The sequence below is a fragment of the Accipiter gentilis genome, chromosome 2 (assembly GCF_929443795.1).
Source record: "Accipiter gentilis chromosome 2, bAccGen1.1, whole genome shotgun sequence".
Classification (NCBI taxonomy): Eukaryota; Metazoa; Chordata; class Aves; order Accipitriformes; family Accipitridae; genus Astur; species Astur gentilis.
The window spans coordinates 19,890,724-19,916,200 of record NC_064881.1 but is presented as its reverse complement, the minus strand read 5'-3'; the positions used below and the strand labels follow the sequence as shown (position 1 = coordinate 19,916,200).

Genomic DNA, 25,477 nt, shown 5'->3' with positions numbered 1-25,477 from the left:
AACTATAACTTGAAACTGGATTCTTATAATTGTATAGATACAGCATCTTGAATTCAGTCTCAAAGGTCTCAGAAACTGAAGAACACAGCACTTTAAAAACTATCTAACAGACATATCACAGAAAATTTGGCCCTAGTTCAGTATATGACTACCTAGAATATTTTACACACTCCTTGTTTTATATTAAAGATGAATTCATTGTAAATGTTTGGAATTCTTCTTACAAACTTGTTGAAAAGGGACAGTATTTTAGCATGACTCCCTTGTACAAACCTGGTGTTTAGCAGATTACGTATGTTATTCTGTTATAGGTACACTACAGTGATAGACAAAATGGCAAAGAGTGTATGACCTGTTTGACACTGTCTCCTGTGCAGATGACTTTCCAAGGTATCGGAAGCTCCATTGAAGCCAGCCATGACCAGGTATAATACCTTCACCCCACACTCTTGTAATTATATTAATATCTAGTAAGGCCAGAATGTCAGTATTAGTAAATTTTAAATTTCAACACAACTTGTGCTTTTCATACGGCATGTTCTTGTCACTGGGATTTGCCTATCTTGCCATAGTAAAATCCTGATTAGATCTTAAGAGTGACCTGAAAAGGAGACAAAACTATATTGCCTTTTACATATTTTTAAGACATATTAGGAAAGCCTGAAGAGCTTGCTTTGGTTTTAAAGTGAGGTTTCTGCAAAGATTTTGTTTGCTTTTATGTATGTATCAGGTCTTGTCTATCCTATTTTTACTAGAAGATTATGGGTAGCTGGGAAAGCAGGGAGATGAAGCCATCATCTCTAGCCATCATCTGTCACAAGGAACTGGCATCTGAGAGGGGAAAGGGATTTTTAATCAGACTGTGTAAAACTTCCATTTTGTTTGGCTGTTCTTAAAATGTTTAATTCAAGCCTCTGGCAAAAAGCCAGGAGGAAAAAAAATCTCAATGTTAATCACTCATCACCCTGCTGCTTCAGATGGGAACTGAGGGGGACTTCAATTCTGGTCATCTTGTCCTCGACACTCTTATGTATAAAAGCAAGACAAGACTTTGGTACTCCAAAAGTTTTAAAAGCAAAAAGGAAACAAGTAGAAGAAAACTTTAAACCAAACCTTGCACCTTTCAGATCTTCAGTTGACTGGAAAAAGTACCATTTTTATTTGCCTTTGCAGGCCATCTTTAAATTGTACTGTGATCACATTTACCGTACATTTTATCAGACTCTATGAAAGATTCTCTAAGGAAAAAGGAAAAGTCACGTTAAGAATTATCAGAATTAGTTACTTTTGGGGAAAAGTTTCAGACACTCTTAGCCACATTTTCGATTGGTGGGGTTTTTTCATTGGAAGTTTTTGAGTTAGTTGTTAATATAAACTAAGCCCATTAGCTATTTACATAGTAACATGAGGATACTTCCTGTCCTTAAGTGTTTGGTGTTTTACAGTAATGGAGAGCTGTGGTAAGTCAGACCATACTTCGACATTCAGTTCTCATCTCATCCAGCAACTTGTTTATGCTGTTCTAAAGTTGCTCTGTTTTTCTTTCAGTAAAGATCGCCTTTAGTTATAACTCAAATACAATATTTAGACATTTCAATGAATTTAAGGTGGTCCCTGTCAATTTGGTAACAACTACATTCTGGGCTACCAGCCAGCTTGGCCTTTGTCTTAGCATTTATTTAGGCTACAGTATGATATGTAAACAGAAAAAAGACTTTGTAAGCAAAAAGCACATTTAAGCGACCTGAATAATTATATATTTAAGACATCTAAATGAAAAAGTGTTATTGAGCCTGCAAAGTCAAGCACCTAGAAATTAAGAAATTCCAGATTATGTGCAGCATTAGTTTGATCCCAAGTGTACCCGTCCAGTGCTTCAAACAGGACATTCTAATGGGAGGAAAAAAAATAATGCATAAAATCACATAGATAAAGGTTGTATCCTAGCATGTGCACAAATAGGTAGAATTACATTTGCTTGGGTCATTGTGTAGCTAGAATTTCCTAATCTTGCTTCGATTTGAAGTTTAAGAAATGTTCATCATTGCTTTTAGTTATGTAATTTTCCACGGGTTCTTAAAAAGGAAAGAAAAATGTTTTGTCATTGCATGATGGCACGGTTGTTGCATTACTGAACCCACATCAGTCGTGCAAATATTTCATCTGAGCTGAGAGCAAAAGAAAATAATCATCTAAAAGCCAAGTGCCAACCGGTGGGTCACAAAATAGATCCACACACTGGACAGGATTCACAAATTTCTGCTTGTCCCCTTCCTAAATATCAAAGGAATTCCACTTTCTGGGGAAGAAGGATGCTATTGACTGGTTGTGTTTGATAAGGGGGGGTGGCAGGACTGGACTGAAGCATTATTTGCCATCGCCTGAAAAAAACAGAGAAAAATGAATCATTAGCAAACAAACAGAAAGCACATCAAGTGTTTGTCAGGCACTGGAATTAATTAATTAATGACAAAATTAGAGCTTTTAATGGATTAACTGAAAAAAAAATATCCCCTTTTCTTTCTTGTTCCTGTGTGATTGGTATGATTTTGCTTGGTTTTCTACAATTTTCCTCACAGCAGGTTTATTTGATACCGTTATTGTTCTTATAAAAGTAGGAGACAGAACTGCTGTACCTTTGTTAAGCTGAATTATCCACATTTTAACATTTCAAATGAAATAAGTGCAACATATCCATATGCTATAAAACTTAAATTCTGGAAACTCTTCTTTAACTTATACAATCTGTTACTTTTAAATCATCTCTTTTGTATTGTATGGTAGTTAGGGTGGACTAGTCAACTGCAAGCCTGTGACTTCAATGGAGGCATGTTGATTTGTCAGTTATGAGGCCTGACATAGTTTGACTTCAAGATCTGTCCACTTCTGTGCTTATGAAGATAATTTTTCTCAGGTTCATTCTAAAATATAGATTCTGTAATTTCTAGGGGTTTTTTTAATGGAAAAGTGTCTGAATGAGACTCTGGAATAGTTTGTGGGAAAGTGGTGGAATCTGTTGTGTGAGAATATCTAATAAAAAAGCTGTATAGCAGATTTGTCACTATCCTGTGGCAGAAGAACCACAGCTGACCATACACCTGGATCAAAAAAAAAGAAAGAGAAATGAAAAAAAAAAAAAAAAAAGAAGAAGAAAAACAGGTTCCCTATGGGATCTCCAGCCCTTTTAGATTGGGCTTGCCTTGTAATTTATCTCTCCATGCACAACAGTGGGGAATTTGTTACCCAGCAGATACCAGTGTGGTTACAATCCTATATAAGTATATTATCTTGCTTTTTCAAATATGCCAAGACTTGACACAGCAGTTTTTCATGCCACTTACTCTTTTCCTATACTCTGTAGGGAGTTTTCATTCTTTAGATTGGTTTAGCTCGTGATTTTAATGAGTTTAATTTTTTCCCCCACATACTTCATTTGAGCAATTTCAGATTAAAATAAACATTTCATTCTGGTACACTAATTAGTGTGTATTTCAAATGTCTGATTGACAAGGCATATCTCATTTGGTCATGAAGCAGTATTTTGGAAGCAATTGCTGGTCTTTCATTTTTCTTTTGGCGAACAGTAAAAAAGGGAAACATTCCTAAAGTACCACTGCAGTCTAGCCTGCCACATGTTTTGTTGGGTTTTGCATTCAGGTATGCTAACATCTTTAGTAGAAATCTAACAGGTTTTAGAATATTTTTTTCCTGAATGATTTATTTTTCTCTTTTCTGTTTCCCAGTGTCTGACTATAACTGTAAATTTCTCTTTCCTTAACGGCCACTATTCTTAGGTTTTTTTCAGTAGAATTTAGCTACAAGCAGCTTTTAGTTAAAATGGTCACCACTTTCTAGTGGCTTTCTCAAGCAAACCTGAGTTTGTCCTTAATGATAATGAATCCTGGTATTTTTTACCTTGTTGTGGTACTGGAGACAGCGTATTCTCAGAGCTTATGATGGACGTTAGGCGTACAGCGTGAAGCTGAGGAATGAATTAAATGTGGGTGATATAAAGTAACAGGAAGGAAGTCCAGGTAGTTGTTCTATTTGTATCACTAAGAAAATTCAAGGTACGAGGAGCGAGAGACAGAAAAGGGAGAAATTCAAAGATAGGAGGGTATATAAGCAAAAATTGGTGGAATGGAGCAGAAAGCTAAGAAAGTGCAGAGAAAAGGGGGACTGGATGTCTAAAGGCCCAGAAGTGGGGTAAAGAGAGGAAGTTAGAGCTAAGTGGAAAAGGGTGCTCAAAAACCCCACCAAAATGAATAAAGACGTCTTCTCTACTGCTTAGACTGAAAGTCTTAGAGTTCTCCCTGCTTAGCTTCTCAAAGTATTGAATACTGAATTGCTTGTTACCCATACAAATAAATATCTCTCAGCTTTAGCGAACTGAGTTATATGAAGAGCTCCTTCAAGTCTTGAGCACAGACATACCAAGAACTTTTAGTTAGAAGATGTAGTGCTATCAGAGCAAACTATTGAAGGAAACAGAGATTTCTGTTTCCCCTGAAGAACTCTAGTCAATACCATAAAGTTGTTGGAGATGTACTTCACTCAACACAAATTATTGGACTCACTGTAATGGTAGCTAGGTTAAATTTGACAGCCTGTGTCATAGAAGGTGGCCTGTCACATAGTTTCAATCTAAGAAGTGACACTTCTGCTACATCTTGAACAAGCCAGTGTCAAACTCAGCTTCCATGTTTGCACATATATTTTGGAAGCTTGCAATGTTACCATCTTTAGTGGCTTTGTAATAATCACTTTTTTTCTGAATGCTTCAGCTCTAAGTGACTGTAGAGCTCTGCTTCAGGGGTAGCATATCCCAGTGGTTGTCATAGCTGTGAAGAAAATCCTGGAAAAAACATCTTGAGTGCATTCTTAAGGCTTGCTGATCAGCAGGCAAATTGAAAGCATGAACATTCATTTTTTAATAAAATTACTTTAAAGTCAGTCCTGGTGATGAGGAAGAACAGACTGGGCCCATTTTGAGATTTTTTGAATGCTTGCCATGGAGTACTCTGCCTGTACAACTGAGTTTTTAACCCCCAGTAACTTGATGTTCATTAAGGCATGATCAGTTCTCTACTTAAATTTCAGGAGACAGATCAAAGACCAGTGCATTTTCTTAAGGACTCATTACTTTAATAGTTTTTGATGACTTTGGAGGTTTTAACGTATGTGCAGGTTTTGGAGCTGGCAATACTGCCCATTTTATTTATTGCTGTCTTCTGCTGTTTACTTCACTCAATAGTCCCAATAAGATGTGCTGTTAAAGCGCTGACAGTGAATGTCTTACACATATTTTTAGTCCATGCGTTCTTAATCCCATCCATTATATTGGTGATGTATATTAGACCATGGTTTTAGAATTCTCCTACACTTTACAATGCATAAAATAGAATACTTTTATTTTCTAGGACACATATCAATTGTATAATGTTATATATTATCACTTTTATTTTCAAGTATATAAATACCTGGAAAGAGAATAAGCAGAAGTAGAGAATAAGTAGAAGTGGAAGAGCTACTGATAAGGTAGACTTGATAAGAGAGTGCAACAGGGAGGGACTGTACTGAAAGGAAGATGGCATGCTCAGCAGTTTCAGAAATTGCTGCTGGAAAGCTTGACAGACAGCAGTGACAAGCAAACTGAAATGTGGCATGTAGCAAATCATTACTGTCGGCCTGCAAACAGGCATTTCTGGGCAGGCTTAATGGATTGCGGTGATGCCCAGAGAAGCTCCTGAAGTCGCTTGAATACAGCAAAGGTGGAAGTAGTTCTCTAGGGACAAAAGACCTTGGAGATGGGTGACAGGCTTGAGGGAGGGTGCTTGGAGCATTGAAACTTAAGATTTAAGAAGAACTTTACCTTGTAACAGCCAACACATGATACACGTGAAGGTCCAAATCACTGTATTTGTTATGGTCTGAGATTGTTTGTAGAGCATGCTTGGGAGGCAGAATCTAGGGAATTTATGCCAGCCAGTATCACTGACTGACTTACCTGTAAGAAAAACAAAGCCCAAACAACTAATGGTGTAGTCAGTGAGTATGCAGAGGCTGAAAATTTGTCCAATGCTGTAACCAAAAAAGTTGAATGGGATTGGGTTTTTTGTTAAGATACCTTTCCACATAAAAAAAAAATAAAATATTATTTACTGGACACTGGATTAATTCCTGCTTAAAACTAATTTTGTTCTAGGGAAAAATTAGTATTTTCTAGATATTCAGATTTACTTCACGGTGAGTGTTTGTGTCCTGAACATAGCCAAAAAGTGATAAAATGTTAAGATTTTCTTTAAAAAATACATGTATTCCTTTTTTTGGTTGGTGTTATGTGCTTCACTTGTCAGCTCATTTCTACCTGATTTACTGTAAATGCAGTTCTCATTTCTTTGGGGCGGCTTCTTCAATGAAATGAGAAAAGTTTAGTTTGATTAAGAATCTTCTACCAGTTTTCCCAAAGCTTGTCAATTCCATCACAGCCCCTTCAGCATCAGGACTCCTACCTAATCTTGTAAAAACATCTCACGCAGCTAGGTCTCCTCCTCCTGCCGGTGTGATCTGGCTGGCTGTTGCCTTCTTGACGACTCCGTAACCTTCAGGGCGGGTCAGGCATGGGCCCAGCTGAGTGCCTGGTGCTCCAAAAGAGACAGTTCATGTGGGACAGAAATATAAACTGCTTTTGATATATAGCACCATGCTTCACTCTTCTCTTGTTGTGTCGGGAAAGTTCCACCTCTTAGGTTGACATTGCAGTCAGGAGTCATCCCATCAGGTTTCAGTTAGGCTCACTAGGTTGTTGTCTGCTATTTGGTACTTTTTCCTCATCTGCTGTGCTCCCCACAACTCTGCGTGGAAGCATTGGTACATTCTCTCTGTATTCTTCATCTTCTGTTTCACATTATCTCAGTCTGGATGTACGTGACAGAACATTTGCTTTTCCCTGGCAGCTGCTGAAGTTTTCCTTGATGAGCCCGAGATCAAACGTTTGTATTTGTTCAGGATGTGTAATCTTTCATTTTCAAAAAGTGAGTTACTAATTAACTGCCAAATGGGAACAGAATGTAAAGCAGGGCACAGCTATCTCCCTGCCAGACCCTTTCAGTGCTCTCATTCAGAGCTTCCTGAGTAGCTTCCCAATGTGACTGCCTCTCGCTGAAGATGCAGAATAGGATTTTTCAGTTCTCTGTGTAGGCATGTTTGTTTACACAGTAATCTCAGCAGGGTGTGAAATGCTACTGTTGCAGTCTCAGGGTATCTTACATGCTTGGCATGTAAGTGATGACAAACAAGGACCATGTATGTTTTGGGGACTGTTTCCTCCTCTGTTGGAAAAAAAATGGTGAAATGGAAAAAACAAAAAAAAAAAAAAGGTGAGGTTTCACAAGAGTGGTGAGGTTCACAGAATCCCAGAATGGTTGGGATGAGAAGGTACCTCTGCAGGTCATCTGGTCCAACCCCCCTGCTCAAGCAGGGCCACCCAGAGCAGGCTGCCTAGGACCGTGTCCAGATGGCTTCTGGGTATCTCCAAGGATGGAGACTCTACCTTTGTTGTTCCTTCCCATTGACTCATCCCATTAGACGAGTACCAGAGCTGAAACAAGGGAGACATCAGGACTGCCAGCCAAGAGTAGAGGGGGAGCCATCCCCTTCCACAGCAGCAAGCTATCAGCTTACCCACTTTGTAAAACGTTACTTGAAGAGGATAAGGCAAAAATTAACTGTACAGAAAAGTGATTTGCTCATAGAAGTGATTTTGTTGTAGAAAAGTTTATCTTGTTTAGTACCCTTAAACCTGTTTGCTGTGTAGTAGCAAGATCTGGCATAAAGAAGAGAACAGGAATGCACATGGAAGGAGGGAGGAAGAGCAGGATCGTAGCAGCCCAGACCTAGAGAAGTTTAGCTGTTTTGGAATGGCACCCTTAGTAGCTGTTTGCATTAAAATACCTTAGCAGGCTTTCACTGCAGTGTAGCATGTGGAAGTGAAAAGAAAGGCATTAACAACACACAATGAGCCAACCTTCCATGGACCACAGGCCAGCTATTTGCTATCCTTAGTTTGCAAATCTGTTTCTGGTTTGGTTTGTTTTGCTGTTACTTTAGGCTCAGCTGGCCAACAGTGAAACGTAAAAATCTTGAATGTTGTTGCTGCTGTGGCTGTTAGGGAAGGGAAGAAGCTTAAAAGGGAAAGGTATTGGAGAAGTTTGAAAAAGCTAAAAGTGTCAGTTTTCTGCCTTGTCACACTGCAGCAAGATATTCAGCCCACTTGCAGTATCAAGAAATCTAACAGCTTTTTCCCTAGCAGGAAAAAAACAGAAGGAATACAACAGAGGTAGGTTCTTCTCCTACTCAACAGTTAAAAATGGATAGACATACACCTACTAGTGACAGAGATAGAGGCAAAAATGAAGTGGAAGGAGAACCCCCGAGTAGCTTGTCTTGCAGTCGGGATCGACAAGGATCTGGATTTTTCATCTTGACCCCTGACAGGCAGCATTTTCATTTTAATAGCTACACTCATTTTAATCTCTAGGACTGGTAAAGCCTTTCAAACCTTATGAATTAAAACTAACACTTGGTCAAAACCCAGTTGCCTATTTTGCAGGCGCCTCCATTTTAGACAAGGAAAGGTATTAGCAAAACGTACACTCAACTTTGTTGCCCACCCTGTACTTGCCAGAGTTATTCTGTGGCATTTTCCACACACTAATCAAAGTAATGCTATGTCTGTTTGTTGATATGTGTTTAATCACTTGTCATTCAATGAAGTGGCTTAACACTCTAATTATATAATTGCCATTTCAAAATACATTTCCTTAACCTTTCTACAAGACAAAATAATGATTTGCACATGTTGCATCTGAAGAACTGTGCTTTTGCCAAAATTGTGTTTGCCACCTAATTTTTCCACTTCTCTTGAAATAATATCACATGGCTGGCATTATGCATTCACCTAGTACAAAGTTTCATAGTTTTTTGTTTGCGTAATCATCATGCAACCTGTGGATCTACATAGTGCAAGTAGAAACTAAATTTGACATCCTACACCCCGTCATTTCAAGGATTCATTTCAAGAAGCCAGGATCTCATAATAAATGTTCTGACAATAGACTTAAAGGGAAATGAAGGAGGTCGGGTTTTGTAAGTAATTGCAGGGGAATAGCCAAGCTTATGTACTGTGAAATACAGCGGGATAACAAAACTAAGCACTCCTCTCTGTCACCACTTTAGTTTCATCAAATTGGTACAATTTTCCCCTGACTATCTGCTCAGAGTTTAAATGACTTTTCCTTCTTCTTTTCGAGATGGGTCTAAACAACATAACCAACCCTGGTGGTGGGCTAGTCTAAGCACTTCTGTAAACTTGGACTGTCTTCCAGCACCATGTTTCCACAGCAAACTCCTGTCATGTGTTGTGTCTGCATAACGCATTCATCTGTATGTAGTTTGGCCCATGTTTTTAGTGCTGAAGCAGTTTTCTCGGTCTGTTGTAGGCAAACTCATGTCTATTCTGGGCAGAGGTAGGATTACTGGAGGAACAAAGGAATAGTTTTGTCAAGTAATGGGAAGAGTATGAAAGTAGTCCTGCATGCATGCTCAGTGCAGATTGTGGCAAGTTCGTCTCCAATTTAAAGTTCAGTTCTAGAGTTACTCTCTTAACTGTGCTACCTGTAACACAGATCGGTACATTAAAGGTCTGGATCTCTGCTGATCATAAGGAAGTTGTGGAGCTATGTTTAGGAGCACTAAGATGAAACGTAGTTCCTAGACTTCCATGGTGCAACAACATCCTGCTTTCTTCCTCGGATGTTTTTTTAAATACCCCATCAAGAACGAGCTGAAGACTTACCCTCACTTGATCACTAATTGTGCACCTGAGAAATTATTTCACTCTCCCTTTTCACATGATTGCCATTGATGCCCTGATAGAATGTGTCAGGCATCTTCAGGGAAAAAGGTGTTTATATTCTTTGCTATAACTCATTTAACATAGCATCCAAGTTCCTCTCTTGTCTCCCAAACTCATTTCACATACAGGTTTTTGTAGTCACACTGGGTTTCTCAGATCATCGAGTCAAAACATCCCACTGTTTGAGACAGGAAGGAATCACCAACAAACCTTCTCTTCAAAGCATCAAATGTGTAATATTGGCACTTGATACAGGAGTTCCTGCATCCCCAGACTCTCCATATGTACTTGTGTCCTCCATTTCATAGCCCTTACAGACTGTCTGTGTTCCAATACTAATGCTTCATTCCAGCAAGATCCTTCACATATGCTAAACGTAAGACTGCTTCCAAGTAGTTCACTCTCTCAAGGATCCAGGACTTGAGATAATAAACACTGAAATGGAGGTATCAAGCAAAACCAAAACAGTGAACTCTTAAGTTAAACTTTAAATTTTATACGTATTTCTTCATATTCATTCTTTCTCTTTCCCATCATTAGAGAGACTGTGAGACCTAGTTTTCCACAGATCCTTACGGCTGTACAAATAATTGATTTTACAGTCCAAAATCTTCTCTCTCATCCTTCATCCCCTCAAAAAAACAGCTCAAATTGGTCCAAAATAAAGAAAAAAATGCTTCTAGCCAAAAAAAATAATTTGTTTTGTACTTGGGCATTTGTAGCAAAACTAGCAAAATGGCTGAGATTCACAAAACTGGTGGGAAAGATGATGAGTTATTTTACCTACAAGCTCACTGGTTCACGCACTCACGCAAAGTGCAGAAGATGTAAATTTTATTCTATGCCTATCCTCACAGGAGCAGGAAACCTCTGTAGGAACCCTCCTCATGCTACAGAGCAGCACAGCTGGGCAGCCACAGGAACACAAAGTGATCAGTCATCTTCTTTGACTCACTAAATGGTGTGCTCAGTAGACCTGCATGAGCAGAAGAGTTTGGGAGAGTTCTTGATTTGTAATATCCCACAAGGTGGCAGTTAGGGCGCTGTTCTGAAAGGTGAAAAGAAGGATTTGGATCCTTCTGGGAGTCAAAGAGCCTTAAGCTATGATTTTCCACAGTCCAGTATCGACCATCAAGTAAATCTTGCCCTTTGGTTTTCACTACAAATGGCCAAAGCTAAGCAAACTATAACAGATAACTTCAAAGTTTCTAAAGGTATTTACAGTTGAAATTATAGAATACCTGTCCCAAGCCTGGGAGCAGATTTAGCCAATGCAAAACTACTTTTTTCAATGTATATATATTTTTTTCAGGAAGAATATGCTTACCTTGGTCTACAGCCAGCCCCGTCCCTGCCACCGGTACATATCCAGCTGGTGGCGGCATTGTTCAAACCTCCTGGCCATGTACTCCTCATGGTTGGAAGTTGCCACATGGACCCCAAGCAGGGACTGTTAGGGCAGGCTACAAAGGCCGTTTAAGGTAGTAATACATGTTCAGCTGGAGTCACTTTGTTCCCCAGCAGTACCCAGAAAGTCGTCTTCTTCCTCCCTTGTGTATTTTTCTAAGCATAACCTGCAAACAAAATGAGAGCTTCCCTTCCTCAGCATTCAGGTCTTCAGGTGTCTATAAAAAAGCTTCACATTTGCTTCAGGGTTTTTAAAACTTGGTTACATGGCATGGATTCATAAAGGACATCTTGGCATATGTTTATACCTCTAATGTTGCTGAATGTCTTATACTGGGAGCTTGATAAAGTAAGACAAGTGTCTAAGGCTCAGTTCTCTGTATGCTGATAGCAGTGGGGATCTGAGCGGTCCCTGTACCCATCATGCCTCAGCCATTTACATAAAGAGCACACCTTTTGCTGATACCGGCTACAAGGCTCCTCCCAGTAACATAAAGATTTTAGCTGGTTTGTGCGATCATATAAAGCCTGTTTAGCCATTACTTTAGTATGTCAGGCTGTTTAGCAAGTCGGTCCTATTTCAGACTACTCCCTAAATATTCCATACTTTAACATCGTTTTGAATAATTGGGGTAATTTTTTCTAGCACAGCATGCTGTATGAAATTATGAATTGAGGAGATTTTTATGTTGTCGTATTTGATTCAATACCCCATTGTCATTTAAGCGAAGTGGTACAATAATACACTCTCAGTCATTTAGGGGACAGCTGGGCGTACACGAAGCTTTGTTCATGTGAGTGGGACTTCCCAGGGTGCCTCAGTTCATCAATGCACATAATACTGCAGGACCTGGGGCTTGATTTTGGAGTGTGCCAGAAAACAGGATCATTCTTTCAAATTAAATAAAAAATAATCAGGGATCAGTGTGTAGAACCTTTTTTGTCACCATGTATCTGTCCCTGCTTGTGGGGAAAATAATAGAAAAGAAAAAAATTGGAAAGGAATGTTTGCTATAATTTTCTAAGCTGTGAAATAATTAAGAAAGAAGATATGGGTTTGAGAGGGATTTAAGGAAATTAAAAGGTAGCATCAAATGTTGGCTTGACCCAAAAATGCTTAAAGACCCATTTGCCCTTACAAAACAAAAATATTAGCCCAGAAGAAGTCTGACATACTGGCAAATACACAATTTAGACATGTCAAACTACTTCGAGAAAATTTGCAAAACTTTGAAAGTTTTTTGGCCCTCATTTAAATAAACTGGATCTTGTGGAGTTTTTTTGAACTCTCCTGATAAGTAACACTTAAAACCTTTTTGATCAAATACCCTTTCCCAGGCAATTACATGTTCTTAATTTAGAGGCCAGTTCAAAAGATTGCTTGTTACCTTCATTTAGCAAAGGTTCAACTGCTGCAGTTTTCTGATCCTTTTAAAAAAGGCAAACAGGGAGAGTTTACACAATAAAAGTTCTTCTTTTATTCTCAAATTAATTATTTTGAAATATCTCACAGATTACATCAGTTTCTTACTTGCATTCATGTTGCAAGATGGCGACTATTGTATATTGCTAGTGATGCATTAAATTAGTTGTTTACATTATAAAATCTAAACATATTAGAATCTTTTGTGTTTGTCTTCAAAGATTCCTATTCTAATAAAGCTTTCTGAAACAAGTAAGGTTGTCTTTTTTGTTTAGTTTATGCATCAGTGGAGAACCTAAAGATTTGTAGCCTCTAGCCATCCCTGTCTGTGTTTAGTAGAGTGTAAGGAAATTGTGTTTGGGACAATATATATTTTCCTTTAAAAGGGAAAGTTATACTTTTAAACTAATCTTTCTGCATTTAGAAAAGGTAACACCTGAGACGTATATAGATGGAAAGAGTCAAAATTAATCATCTTCACTCAAAGACTCTGTTTTGCTGTGACTTTTAACTGGATTAAAAGTATGTATAGTGTACTGAAAAATAAAAATTTTGGCTGCATCCTTCCTATTTCTGATGGCTTTGTGTCTCTCTTCAGGTCAAAGTATTTCTGAGGGTTAAGTGATACAAGTCCAACATTCAGTAAAGAACAGTATTTGGGATTTTAAAGAAACTTTGCAATTTGGACTCTCAGTTTTCCACTTTAACAAATGTGGTAACAGAGTTGTGATGAAATACGAAAAATAAAAGCAAAAGCTGACAGCTTTAATATGGCTGGAGCTGCTCTGTGAAAGTAACTTTCACTCTTGAGGGAAGATAATGAATATATTTTTAGCAGCAAAGGAGCTTCTTGAAGAAGCTGAGCAGCGTGGCAATGAATGTCCACACTTTCCCCTCAACAAGCTCCTTTTAAGTGCAATGTATCTTAGTTCTGCAGCTAGAGGAATGACTGCTTTAATACACTTTTTAGGTCATACTGCATCTGCCTTATGAATCTGTGTTTTAGTATGTTTAGACATACATCTTCCTATCTTAACAGTGTTGGCAAGTCATGAGAAAACAGCAGGATTTTATTTACCTGTCAACACCCAAAATAACTTGCATTAAGCCAATGACCAAATAAAATTGTCACAGTTATACTTTCTATCAATGACTGTCACTGAAAGGAAAAGTAGTAAGCTAATTGTTAACTTCAGAAGCAGATTATTTTCTGTGTACAAGATACGCTTTTTAGGATAACAAGCCAAGAGCCCTTCATATCTAAATAGCCTCTAGAACATACAGCAATATAACAAGCACACAGTTATAGTAAGACTTGGGAAATGTGACAAAATAAGCAGTGGAATGAAGGGAACAGTACTGAAACCAGTTGGAAAAACAGGAAGTATAGAATTTTATGAAATTATGAAATATCTTAAGGAACATCTTGTTTCTGACCATGACTGAACAATGAGAAAAGTGATAAGGAGTAAACTGGCTATTTTCAATAAACCTTCAACTTTAGACAAAAAAGCTAAGTAATTAAAAGGTACTGAAGACTGTTTTGATTAAATAAGAAAGTGTAGCATTTTAAAGTAAAGTAAGATTAAAAAAAAGGAATATATTCTTATTTGCTTGAAGACTTTTTTAATGAAATAAAGCATGAGAAGCTATGAAACAGTTTGATGTAACAGCCTGTCAGAAGTTGTTTCAAAGGTTATCACTTGCTGAGATATTTAGGCAAGATGTGTTCCATCAGCAGCCTAAGGACAGTGCCATGTGTAACAGGATAGTAACCCTCACCATAGCTGAAGAGTTTTAGTAAAGTTAAAGGTTAATCATGAAGCTTCAAAAATAATATAGACTGTAATCCAAAGTCTAAAGTACAAATTAAAGCCTCGAGAGAAAAATTAAAGGTACATTTCAAATATACCCTCTAATTCTGGACTTCTGGTTTGAGATACCTTAAACTACAGTATTCAGAAACAAAGAGCACTCACAGCTTTTAAACGGATGCATGCTTTGTCTTTTGCAGGAGCTTTACCCATTCAGTTTATAATGATACCAGATGAGTATCCACACCACTAGTTCATTAAGAAATTCTGACCAAATGTCCTGATCCTGTAAACATTTTCATACTCATGTAGGTCTGCATGTGAGTCGTCCCATTAGATTGCCTGATGATCGGTCTGTGCAAATGTACAGACAGTCAGAAATGCAAGTTCAACTGATGTGAATGGAGGTTGATCTGAGGTGAAATACCAAACGCAGCTAATTGCCTGGGTGTAGTATCCCATCTTTGTTTTGGCTGGGATCTTGTGTAAGTGCATGAGAGTAAACTACGGCATCTCTGAACACAGTCATATCAAGAACTGATGTTCCTACGGTTAGTTTCTAGTGTCCAAACTGCACGAAGGCTGCAGTTTCCAGCCACATCACAATTTTTATAGTAGAATGAGCTTTGTATTTTGAACCCCCTTTTGCTCTTTCTATTTTCTTTTACAAGTCATTGAAGGTGGTACTTGCATGCACATTGCCTCCTGCTGGCCAAAAGCAACTGAGGGGCAAAATTTTGTTCATGGTTTTAGAAAAAGAAGTGGAGAGGAGTATAGAAAAGTAAAGGTTTGTTGTTGGAATCACAGGAATTCATGTCTCTTGTCCTGAGAACAGATTGATATGTCCTGAGAACAATTGGTATCTTGAAGAGCCACAGTGTCTCATAGGTCTCCTTTTGGATAATGCCTCTAACTTCTCTCCTAGACCTCCGTTCTACAACCTTGTTCCAGGTCACAAATCATTTCACAAATGAGAGAATAGCAGCCCAGAATATCAAAGACTGGTATTTGACTAATGGTTTGAGCAGGAGTGCAATTTTGACAGGGATGGTCTTTATCAGATGGAACAAGACTCTAGGGTGTATGTTACATGCCTCTGCCTTCCCGATCACATTCTGCATTTCAAGTGGAAGGTAAGCAAGCCAAGTTGCCAGCTAAGAGTGGTATAACCAGGTGACATACTTTGGTTTCTATTATATGAAGAAGTCAGGAAAGTCCTTTCAGGTCTTGAAATGGCCAGTGCAAGTATGCCGGTGTAGTGCACTGGCACTGGAAACTTGCTAAAGACAATGTTTCAGACCTTGCAGCCAAAGTTTCCATTATGTTCCTTGTCTGGCAGCAGAAAGAAAAGGCTCAATATCACTCTTACCCTATTGTAGTCTGAGAGAAGTTGTGCGCCTTTCTTTTCTGATCTTCCTCTACCTTTTAGAAGATCTTGGTTTTGTCTTTGTTACTTCTGAGACATCTCCCTGCAAATCTTTCTCATTGTAGGTACTGCAGATCCACTGTTAGGTTACCCAAACCTTCTCTCATAAGCAGAATAATAACTTAAGTGCCTTTAGTCTTCAAATACAGGGAAGATTTTACATACTCATCTTATTCCTCTAACTCTTTTTCAGAACCATCTAATCTGTCAATATACCTTTGAAACTTCAGAGCTTAGAGCTTAGAGCTAAGCATGGTCAAGTTCTAGAATATTAATGCTATCTCTACTGGTAATAACACTTTCCTGTTTCTTGATATCATTCCAACTATGTGTCTAAGTGGTTTGCTGTTGTAGCCTTTGCATTACTTTTGCTAGTGTAGTTTGTTCCATTTTTTTAATTTTCTCCTTATTCTGGAATAAATGAGCTGCATCTGAATGAGATGGAACTTGCATCATTGCAGATTACCCATTGCAAGTTCCATTTTTACGATGATTACATGTCAACATCAGGAGTTTGCTCCAAAATAGATGCTTTTTTATCAGTTCTCACTCTTTGCTGGGGAGAAAGCAGAGAACACAGCAAGAATGCATTATCTGTGTTGAAAGTACATTTTTACACATAGAAAACAAGATTCAATTTCCCCTAAATTTCATTATTTCATGAGTTGCATTCCTTGAGTACTGGCAGTAAAGTTCAAGATGTTAATATGCTGGTATGATTAGGATGCTTTTGATGAATGTCGTCTGTATGAGGCTGGGCTCTCATTCAGAATCAATCAATCAGTGCCTGGCAAGTTTCATAAGTAAATGTCATTAAAGGTTGCATTTGCTGAGGATATATTTGTGTTCTCTAAATAATCATCTGGCATATTCTCTGTGTAGTATACTTACACAGTGTCAAAAATTACAGAGAAAATAAATCTTAAAAAATGCAAGTCTTCTGTCTACAAATGCACAGGAAGCAGCGTACATCTGAGCAGTCCTGTTGAAACTAATTGATTAATCCAGTCATACATCAAAATACTTATACAATGTTGAATAAAATAAAATTAAGGCTATGAATAGGAACAAAATTCTTAGAAATTATCTCAGAGTAAGAAAAAAAAATATACTGACATGCTATCTGTACAACATAGGAAGTAATGTATATATTTTATGCTCATTCTTACAAAAATGACAAAAAATTATATGTCAAATTACAAAGCACTTATGCAAGTAGGTAAAATTAATTCATAGGGATTACTTGTACGTAAAGTCACTCAGTTACATAGCATTTTCAAGATCTGGCCCAGACAGTATGCATCTATCAACACAGTTAAAACAACTTGTCACTATGATGTATCCTTTGTAAATTAATAATCTGTGTGTGCATCAGATACACAATCAAATTATATTTCACATTTGAAATATATTTAAAATATTTTCTTTTGATATAAATTTCTTCAGTACAATGTTTTTTTCTGCTGAAATCTGAGATGATCTCTTTAATTGTGTAGTGTTGTGTTTCAGTAATTCAAGTCACGGTGCAGGTGGTACATGCAGTTTACTGATGTTAGAGATAGTATTTAAACAACTCCATGCTCAGAGGTAGTATATCAAAAGTTTTTAAATTGAGGGTGACAGGAACTGGTGCTGCACTTTCATGTTATCCAACAATGTGGAAGAATTTTGACATACAGCTGGAACGATCAAACTGCACCAGTTTTACTGTCTAACTTCATTTGACATGAATTTCAAAGGTATTTGGAAATTATTAAATTGTATGCTACATTTGGAGAGTTTACCTTCCTTAGGGAACTTTTTTATGAAGCCTGATATGAGAGAGTTTATGATCTCAAAACATTGCGTAAAGCTGATACATTTTTTGGTAAATCTCCTTTTATGTTTAATTTGCGAGTCATACAGAAGCTGTAGTTTCTACAGGAGCTGTTACTATAAAAGTGAAGCACGCTGCTACTAACCTGCCCACATTATTTTACAAACGTACTTCTTCCACTGATACAGGAAGAGATTGGCTTGAAAACACAAAAGATTACTTCAGATCATCACTATTTTGTGTACGTATAATGGGTAAAATTTAAAATAAAGGTAACAACAGGAAGCCCAGAGTAGTTTGGTCATACTAAGTTGGTTCTAATTCACATCACAAGTGATAAAATTTGTGCAAGCTTAGTAAGTGTTGTAGGATATTTACTGGTTTGTTGCTTTTTGACAGAAAAAAAAACCAAGAAAAAATTCTCTAAATCTTTTTGTTGTGTTACTTAATACTGATGTGTCTCAAAGAGCATAGTTGTAAGCATAAACACTTTTTAATAGGGTAAAAACTGTATGTAGTTTAAAATTTTCTGTGAATACTTGTATTTCTTCAGGATTCTGACAGCTGTGACCCATGGGAATTAATCTACTTTTCTAGTTCCATGTATGTATGAGTGATATAAAGGAAATGAGGATTTCAAAACTAACAAAATTAATTTAATTACAAAAAATGCTGTAAAAACTCACGATTGAAAGTTAGTTATAAAACAAAATCTTTTTGAAAATGGCTTCCTGGGTTTTTAATTTAAACTTTTTTATTTAGTTAATATGAAACATTTCCCTACATGTTTATTTACAGTAAGATCTTTTATGTCAGTGATGCCTTTTTCCGTCCGAGTACCAAGTGATTACTGCATAGCGGTTCCCAAAGGGTACCTCAATATAAGAGCATTTCATAATTATCTGACAAAAGAGCGGATGATCGTTTGGTGTTTGCCACGCTTATCTGCAGCAATAACAAAGGATTAAATGCTTCCTCGCTCCCATGTTGCAGTTCTCATACTTTCCCTGCTAGCTTACATAGGTGAGAGATATGTGCTTCTACCAAGCATGAAGTTCAGTAGAGACTGTAGGAGGGAGCTGGTTATTAAGAAATCGATATATGTCTCATATAAGCAAAACCAGTGTCCTGTGTGATAGCGATTTGTGTTAAACAGAAGCCTCTGGGGGGAAGGCTTATGGTGTGTGATTGAGACACCTGTTGAGAAAATAGGCAACTATTGACAAGTCTGATTCATGACTGACTGCTCTGCTAGTCTTCACATGATCCCCACCGAGAGCGAGCCTCGACCGCCTGCTAAACAAGGGCTGTTTGAAGTTTCTTTTTAACATTTCCAAGACGTTAATTCAGCAGGACATCTCCACTGGGGTTCTCGATGTCACCAAATCAGCAGCTGTTGAAATCCATTCACTTCAGCATGAAATGTTTGCATAAGTTTTTTTCTTTTTTTCTTTTATTTGTGACAACAGCAAAGTAAATAAAACCCTAAAAATCCTGCACTACTCAACTCGTATATGTGTGAGAACAGCTTCTGGTCGCAATTGTAGCTGCTGAGGCAAAATGTTTATTTGTAGAGGACAATGACAATTGGAGCAGTTAATTATGATACACAGAAAATACTGATTTTAATAGACATTTCTGTGACATTTTTCCAGTGTAAACATTCAGTTAATTTTTGTGCCAGCTGTTGAACTTGTGTGAAAAGCCTTTTGAAAAGGAATTGTCTTTGTTTTTCAATTCCAAAAAAATCTTAAAAAGTCTAAAAGCAAATGTTTCCTATTTTTTTTCCAGTTAGTAAATGAAACACTGTTTCTCGGGTAGGAAAACATTTCTATCTGACTCACATTTCCCTGAGAAAACAGCTTGTATCATAGAATTAGTTTAGTTTGAAGGGGAAACAGAACAAGGCAAGACATGTAAACATATTACAAAGCTTACTTTGATATTTAAATGCTTTTTTTTCTTTTCCTGGCCATCTGAAAAAAGGTGTGGTGAATGTAGTCAATTGTAAATAGAAACTCTGTATTTTCAGTCAGCTTCATTGTTAAACCCGAGAACTGCTGACCACATATGAGGACTCCTGGCTTGAGCCATCCCTCCTCTGTTTATTAAATCTGTTAAGACTTAAGTGTATTTTTACAAGTTCATTAATGTAGTCCATTCTCTCTGATGTATTTTTTCCCACTATTATCAGATTTCATTATATGGGAGGAATTATCAGATCAACCCATTATACAGCCGAGCAGCGTTAAGTCTGATTGGAATTTGGTCTTCCCTCCGTTTACAGGGGGAATATTGTGTAAATCAGACTCTCAGGTTTCAGTGGGAGGCACAGGGCTGCACAGCATCCATTTGTCAAGTTGATTGCACCTCAGCGAGGTTGCATTAGCTTGTCTTTGAACAGAAGTGAAATCCTATGCGAAGCTCCCCTTTCTGTCATTTACACTAACATCCATCCTCTTAAACCAAGGCCTCAGAGAAAAAACAAAGTGATGGCACAATATAATCAGTCACTCAGGTTGTCTGTCATCTGTTTTCTTAAGGAAATGACTTTTAAGTTAGTGGAGCAGAAAATTGAAGAAAATTAGCAGAAGGTTGTTGTAGAAGCAGGAGGAATTTTTGAAAATTACAGATGTACATAGAGAAGCTCAATTGCATACAGCAAATAGAAATGCAGTTGATTCTGGGTTTTAGTTTAGTATTGATATAATGCCAGCATACCCGATATGCAATAATTCAACTTTTAATGAAACTTTATTCATAAACTTGAATTGGGCTGTAAACGCACAATAAAAAGCTGGTATGCACATTTTCAGCTTTTATATCAGTGGCTGTGTTTTATGATGCTGAATACTTAAGTAATTTGCACTCTTTTCCATGTGTCAGGAAACCTGCCTTCGTATCTCAGAAATGTTAAGCTGGAAAGGCCATTGTAAACAGCTCTGTGAGAAGACTTGTAAGTTTTTGAAAATCAGAGACCTGATTTTTTTACTCTGATGCAAATGGCAGCAGTAAATAACATCATTACTTGTTTACACTGATGCACAATAAAACTTCTACAGTACAGTTGCAACAGTTGCTCCAGGGTTAATGGTGTAAATGAAGAGAAGCTAAAGATGTAAATTTTGCACAAGGTAAAAAGCACCACGTTTTAATATACTTCCTCTTCTCCCATCTTTCTAAACTCTTCTTTTATCCACTCTGGAAGTAAGTTTTTAATTAGAGACACTTTGGTTTAACTTCAATCAGTAAGAGAATCAGTTCTGTCTTGTGTATCTTAAGGGAACATTTTTCAGTGAGGTATTTTTTTAAATGAGTGTTGCGCATGGCTATTTTAAGTTAGAGCAAAATAGCACATTTCTGGTTTAAAATAAAAACTGTGAGCTCTTGCAACAAACTGGTGTGAATTTTGAATTTATTTAGTTATTTTGGATTAGATACATCTTCTAAGGGCTTTCCAAACATACAGTAAGTGATGTGACTAGCATCTGTCAAATGTGCTTCTTTCTTTTCTCCCTTTTTCATTCTGCCCAAGGGAAAGTTGCATGTGGTCTTTATTTGTTTATATGATGCAGATATAGTAGTCTAAATCTTACAGCACAGTAATAGAAGTATTACTGATCTTGGGTGAGAAACCTCGTTTCTTATATTCCTTTTTGCCCATTTTTTTCTGCTAGAAATAGAGGCACAAAACCTCACAAAACAAGTCAGGTTATTAAATTGCTGGATCTTAACATGCCTTGGAAACTTTGAATAGAATATGATATGACGATGCAAAATTCTGATATTTATGCCAATGTACTAGCACACTGTCACTTGGAAAGAGAAAGGGAATGTAGAAAAAAGGTTACTATTTTAAATACTACGCCAAGCATGTTTTTATTATTTTCATACACAACTGTAGTTTGCAGCTAGTTTAATTTTTCAGTCAGTGAGTATTAGATTTTTCTTGTGCCCCTTGAAGAAAATTTAAATTGGCTTCACAATCTTGAATACACTTAAATTTGAATAGCTTTACTCAATAGAGACATTATGTAAACTAAAGTTAGTCAGATACGTAAGGGTCTGCAGGATCAGAGCATAAGTGAATCCATCTTTCTCCTCAGAAATAAATCTTAAAAGACTTCGGAAGGGAAGTATTTTTAAACACAGCATGTAAAATTATATAAAAAGTTACAGATTATAGAAATACCAAGTACACTGCTCATGCAACTCACATTTCATCAAGGTATGTATTACTCGAGGCTGTGATATGAAGATGAAAATGGCCACATTTTATACTTCTTTTCCCTTTTATAACCTAATGTTAACATTTAGGAATTCGGGAACTTGAGAGCCCTAGTAGATCAATCTTGATTAGTTTATTTTTCTTTGTAAAGATTTTGATAGCCTCATAATGCTTTTGTTTGAAAGAGTATTCTTTACTTCCTGTTGTAGGGGGATGAAATATCGTTACACCCAGGTCTTCCTCTGAAATAGTGAAAAACAATTTAGGTAACTGAATCTTTGATGAGGAGACCTTAGATTGAAAAGTCTGGCATTTAATTGCCCTTTTACTCATAATTCTTCTATGTTTAACCTCAAAGGTGATTTAAAAAGTTACATCTTAATTGCATAGGCTCATTCGATCATTAGTACTTTGCATTGTGGCAATTTATTACAACTTTATTTCCCTGAGCCATCAATGAAGATGATGCTGAATTTTATATTAGCCAAATGTCCTTTTGAGATTAATGTGGTAATATAGATTTTATGCACATTTTTTCCACTTTAATGTTTGTGTTATAGATTGGGGTTATAGGTGTAGCACAACTGCTTAAGTAGTTTAGAGAATGCTGCATATATTGCCTCAAGAATTGATGCTGGAGATTTACTTGAAAATGTGCATCTGCAAGAGGAAATAATAGCAGGGCATTCTCTGATGTGCTTGTCTCTAGCTATTTTTACAGCTTACTCACACAGGGTTTTCCCCTTTGAAGATAATAGTTGGACTCCTGTTGTGAGGAAAGCACTGTGATCAGATGAGCTCAGAGATGGGGATGTGGGCACAAGGGTGCTGTGCCACAAATGCCACCATTAACGTTGGGCAAGTCACTCCGTAAGTTGTACTTCTCTTTCACAGCGGTCTTTTGGAGGTTCCTACGTTCTTAAAATTTTTAAGGGTTCCAGCTGCTAAGGCTATGAAATACCGACTCCATTTTGTGTCAGTGCAGGATCAAGGTAGAATTCATCATGAGCATGTTTCCTGTTATGCTCTCTAATTCATTTAGGTAGATATTTAAATATGGCAGGTAGAAAGTATTGAGATCCTTTATGCTACTCTATGTAACTGCCATAATTTAAAAATTCGTAGCTTTTCCATACTATTCCTATCCAAATTCTCAGATTAGAACTGGCAGCTACTGGCATCTACTACACAAGCATTTCCGCTTGCAAAAAGCTCAGGGGGATTTCAATGGATAAGGCTACTCTGATGAATACTTCAAGCCAGGTGTGTTGACACCAGTGCCAAAAGTGCCATTCTGCCTTTCCCCGACTCCTGGCTTCTCATTCCTGACCCTCTACCACACTTTCCTTTGAGCTACTGCAGCTGCTTCTCCTGCAAGCAGTGAGGGAGAGGAGGCTGGGGGTGAACAGGACTGCTTCCTTCACTCACACCACTGGCACAACCAGCAGAAGTGTTGGTTTGGCTGCAAACTCTGGAGCCAGCCAAACGGGGCGTGTAGGCAAACCAGAAGGGTCTCCACAGCATTCCAAAAATGTGAACTTGTGGCATGCATCTTTCAGTGAAGTACCATGGAACTTGGTGAATGTTACATCCCTCCTTCCTTTAAGGATCAGGTAAGCTCATGCTAGCAGCAGTTCAAACAATAGCAGCTTCCACCCTCATCTCGGGCACATTTCACCTCCCAAAACAAAAGCATACATGGGGACACTCAGGCATTTTAACTAGGTGGAAGAAGGGTATGACTGGATAATAAATTAATCTCTGTGGAAATTTGGTATATCTGGAAGAGAAGGACAAAAGCAAAAGAAACAACAACAAAGCAGGGGAAAAAGTATAGCAGAAGACTCAAAGGAGGAAAAGAAAGTGAAATTAAGAAAAAAGAATTAGATAAGCATTATGACAGTCCCACAAAGGTCTGAGCTCTGGCTGAAAAGGCTTCAAGAAGGGATGGCAGAGATTTTTTTTGTTTATGTGTATCTATCTCCTGTATTCAAGGAAACAGGAGTAGAATTGGGGACGGGGGGGGATGCGGGGTGGGGTGTGACTTTGGAGGTGTTTTTTTAACTAGATATGCCTAAAAGATGCTTGACTTCATAATTCTCTCCTCCTAATAGAAACAGCCCTCAGGGCCTCAAACTTTGGCTAATCATTTAGGTCAAAAGGGTAATAATAATGTAGAAGACCATGAATTAAGAGTGTACCCTGGGGAAAGCTTGACCCAATGCAGAAGTAGAAAATAACCATACAAAACTCTGTAATGGGATCCTCTGAAGCTGAATGGGAAAATGAGGGCTCATACAAATATGCTCACCATCTAATATGAAACATAACTCCAGAAGTATGTATTTTTATTCCCTGTTACAAGAGTGAAACCACAGTGGAGTTACTGTAACACTGAGGCTGAACTAATCCCATCACAGGATCAGATCTTGGTAATAAATAGTTCCAGGTGCGATCCAAGGATTAGGAATGTTTAGATTTTTTTAAACAGAAAGGTGCAGAGTTTTTTTCAGTCTTTCCACTGACAGGGGAGGGTTGTATTAGGTGTGTAACTCGCATCTCTCAAAAGAGAGACCTGCTTGTTACATATCCCTTTTTACTGGTATATCTATCTCAAATACTTTACCAAGAAATCTGATATCATTCTGCTTATGTTACAGATAGGGAAATGAGGAATGAGGATGCTCAGCATCTTGCTAAAAGTCAGCCACCATGCCAGTGGCAAACCTGGAAGTATAAACACTGGTACAGTGCTCTACTTAGTGGGCTCTGCTGCTTTCTAGGGCATCCTTACAATTTGCCATTTTGTTTTTCATGAAACTTTGGGTTTGTGGTGGGACAAGTTTGGAAAAGAGCTACTCTCTTGAATATGCTTGTCTTGTGAGTGGCATTAGACAGGAATGGAATGAGCATGTGCTTATTAAAGATTGTACCATACTGCACATACATACAGGATGACACTAAGGTTGCGTAGGTAATCTCATAGCCAGTGCCTCCATGTTTTTCAGTATTTGGTTTTACAGTTTTATGGACTATGTCTAATCAAGTCCTTGAAGCTCTACGAAATAGGCTATACTTGTATATTAGGTTGCTAGCCTCAGTTCTTTTCCACAGGCTGTGGCTGTATTGGCAGCAGATAGATGGCATAGCAGCAGATAGAATTAGTTATCTCATCTCAGACACGTAATTCGGGTAAGTTTGTAGCTGAAGAAGGAGCATCCCAGAGCTGGCTCCAAGGACACACAAAGCATTTATATCTGTTTCTGTACCATAGACCCTGTTCAGAATTTATACAATGGTATTAGAGCAACAGGTAGGTGGTGACTTCCACTCATAATCCAGAATTTCCGTGTGTGCATCCCCTTTATGGGCAGGAACAAAACAGTTTGTGGCCTGGAGTGTTTGCCTTTTCTACCTAATCCATGTGTCCAGAGAAATCAGAATGGG

General features: G+C 37.7%; 1 protein-coding gene across 3 annotated transcripts in view; it reads left to right on the top strand.

The window, feature by feature from the left end:
• Positions 1 to 25,477, top strand: part of STAU2 (staufen double-stranded RNA binding protein 2) — a 176,504-nt gene that overhangs the window by 113,541 nt on the left and 37,486 nt on the right. For 2 of the 3 annotated variants that reach the window (XM_049822054.1, XM_049822063.1), the window contains exon 13: positions 312 to 425. The exons of the other annotated variant lie outside the window; for it this stretch is intronic. In XM_049822054.1, coding sequence (XP_049678011.1) covers positions 312 to 425 — 114 coding nt within the window. The remainder of the gene's footprint in view (positions 1 to 311; positions 426 to 25,477) is intronic. 3 annotated transcript variants of the gene reach the window in all.